We start from the raw sequence: 12044 nt of genomic DNA, 5'->3' as shown, positions 1-12044 counted from the left end.
AACCGTACTTGCCAGTTACACTATGATCTCATCTAATCCCCATGAGGTTAGCAGTTTTATCATTTCCCTTTTACAGATTAAAAATGTGAGACTCATATTCACACACTGTTGACAGAACTGGGATTCAAAGAGATTTCCATGCCCCCAATGTTCATGATTGTTCTAGGCGTCAACATACCTTCCTCCAGTGATGACTAGAAAATAATTTAGGACACTTAACTTATTTTTTGGATTTATATCCTCTATTATTCAACAGAAAAAAACCTCTGCCAAAATATTACCACCTTTAAGTTATCTTAACGTAAGATTCAAAGAAATGGGAGCAGTAAAATGAAGAAATTAAAATTCACTAGTGACACTGTAAACTTGACCCTCCTATCATAACTAATTCAGATGTTTAGTATTTCCAAAGAGCTGATACACCATGTTTCACAAGAAAAGAAAGTAAAAACTCTGAAGACTGAAGTACCAATGTCCTTGGAATTTTGTGGTAGGGAAAACAGATATGTAGAATGTAGTCAGATGATTTAATTATGTTCTTTTAATCTCAGATCATGGTAATTATGTCAAGTTGACCCAGAAGCATTTTCACTCCTTTATTCATTTGAAAATGTCAATTTCACTTATGGTCTTTAATTAGGTTCCCAAGAATTAGAAAACATGCCCCGTATCTCAGCTAGAACAAGTGTCTAGGGTTCACCGTCATTAACCTCTACATGCCCCTCACAGAACTGCTTTGGGGTTCCGTCTTTCTTGGCATGGAGCCTTGGGGAACTGCTGTTAGGAAAGAGATAACAGTAACCTGAAGCGTTTTCTTTTGTCCAAAAATACAACGCATAGGCACTTTAAGAATAGGAGACCATCCAAAATAAAGCACACTTTCCTTTCCACCAAAAAAAAAAAAAAAGAATAGGAGAAAGTCTTTCTGCTAAGTCTTTTTCAACAAAGCATTAATATTTATTAACTTTCACTCTGCAGTAGAATGAATGTTTTATGATCAAAAACAAGTAACAACAAAATGGAAATTTTGACCACAAGCGACCTACTCTTCCAGTGATAAAGAACTCAGGATGGGGTTAGCCAACCACTCTCTCTGTAGTTCAGGGGTGAGGGGTCTCTCATTCACTCATCTAGACAAAAGAGTAATTGAATACTGCTCCATGTGATTACTGGAAGCAATAATCACAAATTTATGGGCTTCCTTTATCAATGAGAGCCAACAAGAATGAAGCCGTGAATTAATGTTATATTATGCTATATTAACAAATAAAGACATATTTAAAAGGACTGAAGGATATTTCAAAGCTCAGAATTACCCATTTAAAATTTAAATTAGATCACTTCCCAAACAATTCAGATAAGAGAGAGTTTTTAATTTTCAACTTTGAATAAAAGCATGTCTGTCTCAAGTTTTATTTAAATTAATTCATTCACTATTCATTGAGTAGATTCTGTTTGCCAGGCACATAGAAATGTGGGGTTTTGAATCAGCATCAAGGTGTAAGATATGACTTTTATGAGATCTTTTCTACTAACACTGTCTTTATTAAATCACTTTTTAATTCCTTTATCAAACTACTCAATCTTACTACAGCTTTTCCTGATGAGTTATTTCATACCAAAAATGAACAAGAGCATCTCAACTCTATAATTAATGTATACACTGCATAAAGACACAGAAATAAAAGCCCCTTCACATTTATTTCTGTCTTGTCAATTTCAGTGATTCAGTACAGAGATAACTGTATGGAGATTGTGTAATAGTGAGTTTGTTGAATGTTCCTTTTCATAGTCTTGAGTGAAGTTTTTACCTAAATATTCTAATACATCATTTTGTTTCCATTGTGTCTGAACAGTTTGGGAAAGGGGAATGAATAACCATGGATTTTGGAATCAGGCAGACCTGGATGTGAATTCTGGTTCTGTGTGTAGTAAACTCTTATAAAACCTATGCCATCTCCATCTCTGTTTCCTCATATACACAAAAAACATAACAGCATCTACCTTGCATGATTGTTTCAAGGAGGATAGATAATGTATAAAGCAACTAACTCACAATAGGTTTGTTTTTCTTTTTAGATCAAGTCTGAAAGACCATACTAAGCATTGTTCTGTTTTAGGTAGTATAATTCACCATGAAATTAAGATAACACAACCAAAAAATACAACAGAGATGAACATTTTAAGCCTGATTCATATTCATCTCATGGGACAGTAATTTTTACATTCAGCGTTTCCACTGAAGGTATCTAATAAGAACAGTGTAGATTTTTAAATAATAGACCTTCAGATTGCTGAATGAGAGCAGTCACTCCTACTTAATTCCCACCCTCCATTCCTAACCCTGCACTATACTCCCGAATCATGACTGCTCTTCTGTGCCTGGTAGAGTGTGGACATGATAGAGAGAAGAAACATAGAAACAAAATAAACCTAAAAATTATTTTTGGTTCATCAGCATATATAAAGAATCAACTTCAAAATGAAACAGACATTCACATGCCAGTTTTTGAGATAAAATCACAAATTCTTCTTTCTGTATAAATCCAAAAATTAAATAAATACATAATCCTTTAAGCATAATCATGCTTTGAATAGAACATTTACTATAAATCTTGCTTCTACATGAAACAATATTAAGAAGAGGATATAGACTGGTCTTTCACTGTCCCAAAGAATTTATTTCACTTCTCTCTCTCTCTTTCCTATCTGTCTGATTCTCCTTTTCAAATTTAGTACTCTTTTCTCTGACTTCCGCCTCTTCCTTTTGAAATTCTACAGGTTGTCCGGCCATATCAGACCATGTCCAATCCCATGAGCAAGCTCACTGTTCTCAACAGTATGCATTCCCACTTCATTCTGGCCGACAATGGGACCACTGGAAAGTATGGAGCAGAGGTGAAACTTAGGAGACAACTGGAAAAGCATATTTCACTCCAGAAGATAAACACAAGTAAGTCAACTACTGTCCACTCATGCCTCATAGCAAATAGGATGGAAGTGAGGAAATTTCAAATGCAGACCACTATTTCTACATGGCTAATGGTTAGAATTAGAGGATGTCACCTAGAGGGGGATGATTGGAGGCTCAAGAAGTGATTACACAATTAGTGAACTCAAGCTCATTCATTATGTATGAAAAATCCAACCCCGTCTGGAGTTTATAAATGCAGATAAGCCTTTCTTCCCAAACTTTTTTCTACATCCTTTACACAATGCTCTAAGGAGGAAAAGCACCCTGGAGAAATTTTTTCCACTTATTAAGCTATTTTGGGTGGCTATAAGAAAAGAAAACAGTTTTTGATCTTAGCATAGATCTGGCTGTGCAAAGGCATTTCAAGGGAACTGACACTCTATGTCTAACCATCTTGATGAAACTTTAATTCTGTCTCTTAATTTTATGTATGTATTCATTCGTTGTCTCTAGATACCTACATATTTAGATATATGTGTGTATTTATGGGTACCATGTAATACTTAGCCTATGGTTACACTAAAATTATCTCTTAAGTACTTATGTGTTCTATGCAATATTTATTATGTACCCATTTAACTATAGAAGGTAGCATTGTAAAAACAATGATGCTCCTGAAATCACTAAATGGCTTGCATTTAAATATAATAGATAAGGAAGCTGTGGTACATATACACCATGGAATATTACTCAGCCGTTAAAAAGAATTCATTTGAACCAGTCCTAATGAGATGGATGAAACTGGAGCCCCTTATACAGAGTGAAGTAAGCCAGAAAGATAAAGAACATTACAGCATACTAACACATATATATGGAATTTAGAAAGATGGTAACGATAACCCCATATGCAAAACAGAAAAAGAGGCACAGAAATACAGAACAGACTTTTGAACTCTGTGGGAGAATGTGAGGGTGGGATATTTCAAAAGAACAGCATGTATACTATCTATGGTGAAACAGATCACCAGCCCAGGTGGGATGCATGAGACAAGTGCTCGGACCTGGTGCACTGGGAAGACCCAGAGGAATTGGGTGGAGAGAGAGGTGGGAGGGGGGATCGGGATGGGGAATACGTGTAAATCTATGGCTGATTCATATCAATGTATGACCCAAAAAAATAATAATAATAATAAAATAATAATTAAAAAAAAATAAATATAATAGAGATATATAAACAATCCACTGTCCTTCCTCACAAAATAAAATTCAGTTTGTTTTCACAAAGTAACACAGGGCTTCATGGCAGATTTAGGCTTTGTGGTAACTGTGTGTTCTATCAGGGAAACTTGGCTTTAATTGATTGAACTTTCAAAGCCTGCAGTTCCAAATAATAAAAGATATTTTTTGGCTCAGTAAGTTTTCAGAAGTTCAGTGTAACACAATTCAACATGTCCAAATGGCTTTTCTCATCTCTTGTCTTTTCTCTGCATCATCCAGAATGGATTGCGCTTGCTGTCGCCACCTTCCTCCCAGAACTGGGATGCCAGACCTGTCAGACCATAACTTGTCTTTCCTATATTCTGTTTTCTGGTTCCACCTTTAAGGAGCCACTACTGTTTTAACAGTCAAGATTCATAGCTTCATCTTTTTCACAGAGAAGTCTGGAATAATAAATTGTGAGGTAGGCCTGAAGTCAAAATTATATTAGAAAACTCTCTTCTATCTAAGAAACTTCAGTAGTCTTTGGAAAGAGAAAACACAGGATTACCAAAAGGTAACCATCTTTTGCGGGAAAAAAACAGTAGAAAAGACTAGAGAATCCATTCAGAAACCAGCAGAGATCAAAAGTAAAAAAGCACTATTGCCAATGGGTAGTTGTTATACTGAAATTGAATTTTATTATAATATTTGATAGAAAAGCAAATCTTATCTAATTAATGTTATCTATTTAGGTTTTCATAGTCTATAGGATTCCTTTTCTTTTTTTTTTTTTGCAATGTATCTTTAGCATTTTTTTTTTTTTATTATCTTATTTTTTTTTTTTTTTTTAGTTGGAGGCTAATTACTTCACAACATTTCAGTGGGTTTTGTCATACATTGATATGAATCAGCCATAGATTTACACGTATTCCCCATCCCCTTTTCTTTTTTTAAACCAGCAGGTTAAGAAGGAGCCTAAATAGGAGTAACCTGAAAGCTGAAGGAGATGGAAGCAAGGTAGACAAAGAGCAAATGCAGGTCAAGTTCAATGCTTAGTAATGAGACCAAATTTGTCCAGACATGCAAAGCATGCCATTGTGTCAGGTCCTGAAGGCAGCTGGGCCAGATATATTCATTAGTGCTGTGAAGAGTGCTAGGCATGTACTTGTGTAAATTGTATACTCAGCTATGGAGGTGCCAGCAGGAACTAAAACCTAGCCAGGGCTGTGTGTGCCTTATAGACTGCCTGAGGAAAGATACTCTTTCCTAATTGGTCATTCCAGAGAAGCCACCCTTTTTTAATTCGGAGATGTGCCTTTCTCCAAAGCTCCGAGAGGTGCTATCTGTGGGGATGGCCCTGCAGAGGAGGCTTGTGGACACTGGCTGGGCCTCCCTGAGGAGCAGAGCCCAGCAGCATAGAGTTGAACAGCAGGCCAAGGCTCGTGGCATCAGGGATTCTGGAGAAGCCAGGACACCATGTACACGCCTCATGCCATTCATGTGACACTGGACCCTTGCAAGGATATCAAGGCAGGTAGTGACATGCACACACCTTGACAAGTCAAGTCCCAGTCAGGGGTCTAGGCCACAAAGTAGGGAATAAGCACAGATCCAGGTCCCAAGCTGAAAGACAGGTCAGAAAAGCTGGCTTGAGACTCCTGAAATGCTTCAAGTCCACAAATAAGATTAGACCTCAGATCTAGGGTAGGGGCCGAGCCCCTTAGTTAGGCTAAATGATAGTCGCTGGAACAGAATGGGGGTAGGGAGAGGCAAATAGTCATTTCATTCATCATAATTTATAAACATAATTTTCCTCCTTGCTTTAGGGACTGTATTTGAGGCTTTAAGAAATCCATAGGCTTCCATTCAATGCAAATAATTCAATGAGAAGAAGAGGGTTAAAGATGCCCAGAGGAGATCCCTGAAGTCTCAGGAAGTTAAAAGGCTCAGGACCAAGACTTTGCCACAAGTTGTAGTTGAATGATGCTATGAGTTAGCTCTTCTACCAGTTCTATCCCTGAACTTAGTAGTGGGAGGATGGCCAACTTATTCAATTTTCCAGAGACTTTCTTAGATTTATCGTTGAAAGTTCCATGCCCCTGGCCCTGCTCTGTCTCAGGCAAACACAGATGGTACGTCACCCTCCAAATCAGACTCATGAGTCATTAGCTCTACTTCCCTTTTCACTGCATTTACCCCACAAAGCAGGGAAGGAACAACAAGGACCTCAGAGCTTAAGGAGTGACCCAGACTTCTGGAAGTAAAGAAAGACCCTGGAGATGTCCATTAAGTTAGCAGCAAAGCCAAGTGCCCACTAAGAACCCGGAAGTCTCCAGAATAGGACTGACTGAGATATAAAGGGGGAAAGTTGACCTGTTTAAAATAGGAAACAGCAGAAGTAAGAATATAAACTGTTAATGCAATTCTGCTCTCTAATCTGAACACTCTTTTTTTTCTTTATAATTAACAATAGTTTGCTTCTTATTAAAAATAAATTTCTATTATATAACTATTCTAAAAATTACATCTTAATTTCCTTCTTCAAAAGTTTAAGAAATCTATAGTACAACAGGAGAACTCACGTTTAGGAAGCCCTAATTTAGCCTCCTGAAGATTAGAATCTCCAGCAAGATACCAGAGTAATATTATCACCACCTTTTATGCCTGGGATGACTCCAAGGATGTCTGAACACACTCAGCATTTTCCTCATAAGGCGTGATTCCTCCTCATCACTTAGGGGTGACCTGCATACCATAGGAATCTTTCCACGAGTCTATTTTCTCACATAAATGACAATCTTCTGAAGAATATTTTCCTTAAACATTAAGTAAATCTTTCTCAAGAGACTTTTAAGCCCTTTCTCATCAACAAGACAATCATGAATAACAACGTACTACAAGCACCAGCGTCTTAGGCTTTTCTCAGTGCTCTGGCATTCATTACCTCATCTCTCCCTCCCCCACTCATTCCTGCCGTCAGCAGTCCTTCCTCAAGTGTTGTCATTGGTTACTGAAGGACTTCTTTGTTTTGAAAGGAGAATCTTTTTGGATGTGAGTGGCTGAAGAGCACACTTCCATTTGCAGTTTTCTTCTAAACTTCAGATTTAATGTGCAAAGCTTTCCCCATCGTGCCTTTAGAAAACAAATATTTCTTGAACTCTTGTTATGTACCAGTCATGATTAAGGGCCAGAAAAGCAGCAGTAGATAATTCATTGAGCCAAGTCAAGAGGGGCAAGCAAATGAATAAATAAATAGGCAAATACATGTAGTAAGAAAGCCATTAAGAAAAATAAAACAGAGGAAGGTATATATGTGTTTCTCATGGGTACATGCGCCTGCATGATGCACATGTGTGTGTCGGGAGGAAAGTTTAGATTAAGTGATCAGGAATGGCCTCTGTGATGGTATAATGTGTAAGCAAAAAACTGAATGAAGTGAGGGAGCCAGTTCTAAAAAGAGCATTCTGGGAAGAGTGAAAGCAAGAACAAAGACCCAGGTCCTTATATGCCAGTAGTATAAGCTGAGATGACAAGCTCGATCTTAGAGTTGGATTTTATTCTAACAGAAATCTGATCTGGCAAGTTACAGCATCTCCCTAATGGTTTAAAACATCACTCCACTGTTGTATGTAGAGATCTGACTGACATGGGGGCAAGATTAAAGGCAGATAGATGTTTCAGTAGACAATTATCATAATGCAGGTGAGAGATGACAGTATTTCAAATTAGGGTGGTAATAAAAGTAGTAAAAAGCAGTAGATTCAAATATGTGGTAAAATATACATAACATAAAATTTACTATTTTAATATTTTTAAGTATGCAGTTTAGTGTGTGAAATACATTTACATTGTTGTATAATCATCACCACTACCTATCCTCAGAACTTTTTGTCATTCCAAACTGAAACTCTATATGCATTAAACACTGGCTCCTCTTTATTGTCTCTCTCCAGTCCCTGCTAACCGTGATTCAACTTTATATCTTTATGAACTTGCCTGTTCTAGACACATCATATATGTAGCATCATACAATATTGGTCCTAAGATATATTTTGAAGGTAGAGCTCAAGAAGAGTTGCTATAAAGTGAGTATTCAGGAGAAGGAATAGACACATCAAGGTTACTGCACAGTCATCCTTACAAACACGAGCGTATTCTTAAAGAACAGGGCTAGTGGGAGCCCCTAATGAGTAAGTTTTTACAGAAAGAAAAGGGAGCTGAAAACCAGTCTCAGGGGAGGTGAGACAAAGTTCTTGAGGAGGAGGGAGATGTTGAGATTCAGTGCACAAATGAAGAATGTGGCCCTAGGTAGGTCAGGGGAGTTGCATCCGGGGTGAAGGCAGAGTTTATGGGCACAGATGTGGATGGGATGGAATATTTTCTGCTGGGAAGTTTGGGTAGTTCTCCATAGATGCCTTCTGTATCTAAAGAAAATAATACAGGAGATCATTGGCTAAGAGTGTGAAAGGGGAAGAGATATAGAAGATTAGGGAGGAAAAAAGAGAAAACAATTGTAGAGTCCCAGAGAGTGAGCCGCCTAGGGAAATGTAGGGTTGCCCACTTGGTATTTGTGGTCATAGCTTTACAGAGGCATGGATCATCATTGCTGTGAGTTTTTTTTCCAGGCACATTCAGCTTGAGTAGGAAAATAAGCATAGAGTTAGATTGAGAACCTGTTGGGATTTTGCTAAGCAAGTATAAAAGAGGAAAAGAGAATCAAGGGAGTGAAGTTGCATGCACTCTATATACCTATAGCCCAGGAGTATTTTCAGTATCTGAATGAAAGCCATGCTTCCCCACCCATATCTGTGCCCATTTATGACAGCATAAAATCATTCATCTAAAAGATCAGAATACGGTGCAGAGAAGTGATTAAGAGAATTCTCAGAGATGACCCACATCCTTAGTTAGTATTCCCAAGCATTATATTAATTTCAGACTTTTAAACAAAAAGCATTCATCATAAACAATCCCTCATATTTATTTTATTGTTGTTCACATATTCATTTAAGTTGAATCAAGTTAGCACATGCTGGGAATATAGTAGCTATTCAATAAACACGTGTTAACTGAAAGACTGAATACCAAGGGACCATTCCAGAAAGTAGCATATAAGTAACCTGATGAGACTTTAAAATCCCAAGCATATTTTCTACATACATTTTTACTGTTAAAAATTTCCAAAATAAAAAGAGAGAATATTATAATAACCCCTCATAACTATCATACACATTCCACATTTATCAGCCCATAGCCTATCTTGTTTTCTCTATGTATATAACCACCTACCTCTTTCTCTGGACAAGTTTGAAAGAAATCCAAACAGTATATCATTTCATCCATAAATATTTCAGTACCAAAGCATTTCTTTAACTTGTGTTGGCCACATATAAGTAGATTTTTTTTTAAAGTATTTCCTTAACTCAGTAGAAATATAATGGAAAATATTGATCCAAGAATCCTGTAACAGTTCTTTCAAAAAATAAAAATTAAGAACTATCAATATATTATCACATGCTAAAATTCATCTAAAATTTTGATAATCATTTTTTAGTCCCAAATTCTACACTTAGCTCACCAAAAAAAAAAAAAAAAAAAAAGAATTTAAACAAGTATTACCTTGCAATTCTTAAAAAGAAAGATTAGAAAAATCCCCAACAGCTGTGGTTTTCTTTGAAGTGTTTGAAGGGAAGAATATAACTTTTTGGAAATAAAGGAAGTCTTTATATTGCTAGTAGTATAAGCTGAGAGTAGCGGGGAGAAGTGGAGTTCAGATCTTCATGGCTCTGTGACCTTAGGCAAATTACTATATTTCTCTCAGACTTTGTTTCTGTGTCTGTGAATCAGGGATAACAATTTTCCGCAGTGTGGTGATTAAATGAGTCAACACAGGAAAGGAGTCTGGCATGTGGCAATTCACAAACATTGACTACCTTCCTGCCGCATTGGTGACAGACACAGCAGTTCCCCATGGAAAACCATGTTCTGTGCTGGTATATCCTGATGAGCTGCCATAGGGTCCAGCCTGAGACCCAGACCTTCCTTCAAAGCCCATCAGAGTCTAGAGTGTCTGTCAGAACATCTTTACCACAAATCAAACCTGGCTATGCTCATTAGGGAGAAGCCATGTATCCCTGGAATTACAGAAAGGGCCCAAAGAAAAAAATGAGGCTCAAAATTATATTCTGAAATGGATTAGCAAGACTCTAATAACTTCTTAAAGAATACATTTTAAGTCTTGATTGTTGCAGCAATAAATAGAAAACTTCTTTTTTCAATATTGTTGAAGATATATTCTAAACTGTAGTTGTTTCCTCCCTCCTGAATAAAGAATATAATGGAGAAAATTTAATATTTCTTTAGAGAGTAAAGCTATTCTAGTGTCCTGGAGCAATCATTATGAATGACAGGTTTGCTGAGAATTCTTATTTGGTGGAGATGTTAGCATTTGTGCTAAATGTGAATTGATTCAGAATATATAAGATTGGATTTGTATATAAAGTTTAAATTTGGGCCAATATCAGATTTCCTGCTTATAATTTACCATTTGATTTTAAAAGATTGGAGGAAGAGGTCAGAAATCTGGTTCTCTTTGTTCTCTGATTGATTAAAGTGTTACTACTTTTGTGTTTGAATTTTATTTTAGGTTTGGCTGAATGCAAAGTTTTATTCAGATTACATATCTAATTACACTGTGAACAATGAATTTGTAGGAAATTTCATTATGAGGCTAGAATTTTCCAACTTTGTCCTCTTCATATTATAAAGTGAAATCTACATCAGACTAAATCCAGTCTAAGGGGACGTTGTTCCCACAGCAGTTGTTGTAGATATACCTACTCTGCACTACTAATGAATAGGGCTGTCTGGGTAGGTTCAGATTTTTGTAACTGGCGCTATTGCTACCGTCAGGGTTTTCTTGAAGGAGAATTTGATGCTCTGCATTTTCTTTGCCCCAGAGTAACAACTGACATTTGAGCATAGCCTCATCTAATGAAGCCACCAAGAATACTTTTGTCTAAAGCAGCAGATTAAAATTGGCTTGGCAGTTCTAAGTAAACAAGTAGCAGAAATGATCACAGAATTCATAAAGCACAATCAAATTTGGTATTTGAGGATTTTACTATTTAGAATTCTCCGGGAAAAAAAAAACAAACAGATGTTTTATTATGCAGTCCTTAGGCCAATATACCTATTTATGTGTGATTCTGTGCTTACACAAACTAACAAAAATAATGACAATAATAATGTTACCCAGTAGCACAGAATATCATAGTTCTGCTTTATAATGGGAACAGATGTCTCGCTTTCCACTGAGTTGTTTGGTACAGGAGAACCATGAACAGGCTAATCCACAGAGTGATTCAGCCACACTGGTAAAGTCCTACAGGTTCCAGGAGATTTTATTTTAAAAAGGTCACCTCCATGATGTGACACTTATCAATTTAAAGCATTTTGTTTCTGTGAAATTTCCATAATCAGAAGAAGTACTCATAACTATATTCTTGTTCCTTTACCATCATTTCATGGTGATAATTCTTAAACATGGTCATAGTAGTTTTCAACTAAGGTGACACTGCCTCCCAGAGGAGGTATTTTAAAATATCAGAGGGATGTGGTTGACAATTTCTGGCACTCCCAAAAGACACAAGGGAGGAGGCATAAATGTTAATATTTTCATACAGGACAATTTCACATGAAGAATTACCTGGACCAAATGCCAATCACATCTCTTAGAAAATATTACTCTGATTATATTTCCTTGAGTTTCTTTTTCTTTTTCCAAATCTTTCTAGTACCCAGCACCTAATTCAGCAGGGTCACACACATTCAAAATACTTTGTCCTATTCTAAAGACATGTAGAAGCAGCAGCAATAGGGAGCCAGTGGTGAGATTTAAAATATTTAACACTGTAAAGACTTTAGTATT

General features: G+C 36.7%; 1 protein-coding gene across 13 annotated transcripts in view; it reads left to right on the top strand.

Annotated features, from left to right (window-relative positions):
* The window catches only part of TRPM3 (transient receptor potential cation channel subfamily M member 3), an 896309-nt gene that overhangs the window by 645433 nt on the left and 238832 nt on the right, over positions 1 to 12044 (top strand). For all 13 annotated transcript variants that reach the window (XM_061132826.1, XM_061132822.1, XM_061132817.1 and 10 more), the window contains exon 6: positions 2782 to 2953. In XM_061132826.1, coding sequence (XP_060988809.1) covers positions 2782 to 2953 — 172 coding nt within the window. The remainder of the gene's footprint in view (positions 1 to 2781; positions 2954 to 12044) is intronic.

Source organism: Dama dama, chromosome 29 (genome assembly GCF_033118175.1).
Source record: "Dama dama isolate Ldn47 chromosome 29, ASM3311817v1, whole genome shotgun sequence".
Classification (NCBI taxonomy): Eukaryota; Metazoa; Chordata; class Mammalia; order Artiodactyla; family Cervidae; genus Dama; species Dama dama.
This window is presented reverse-complemented; position numbering and strand designations above follow the sequence as displayed.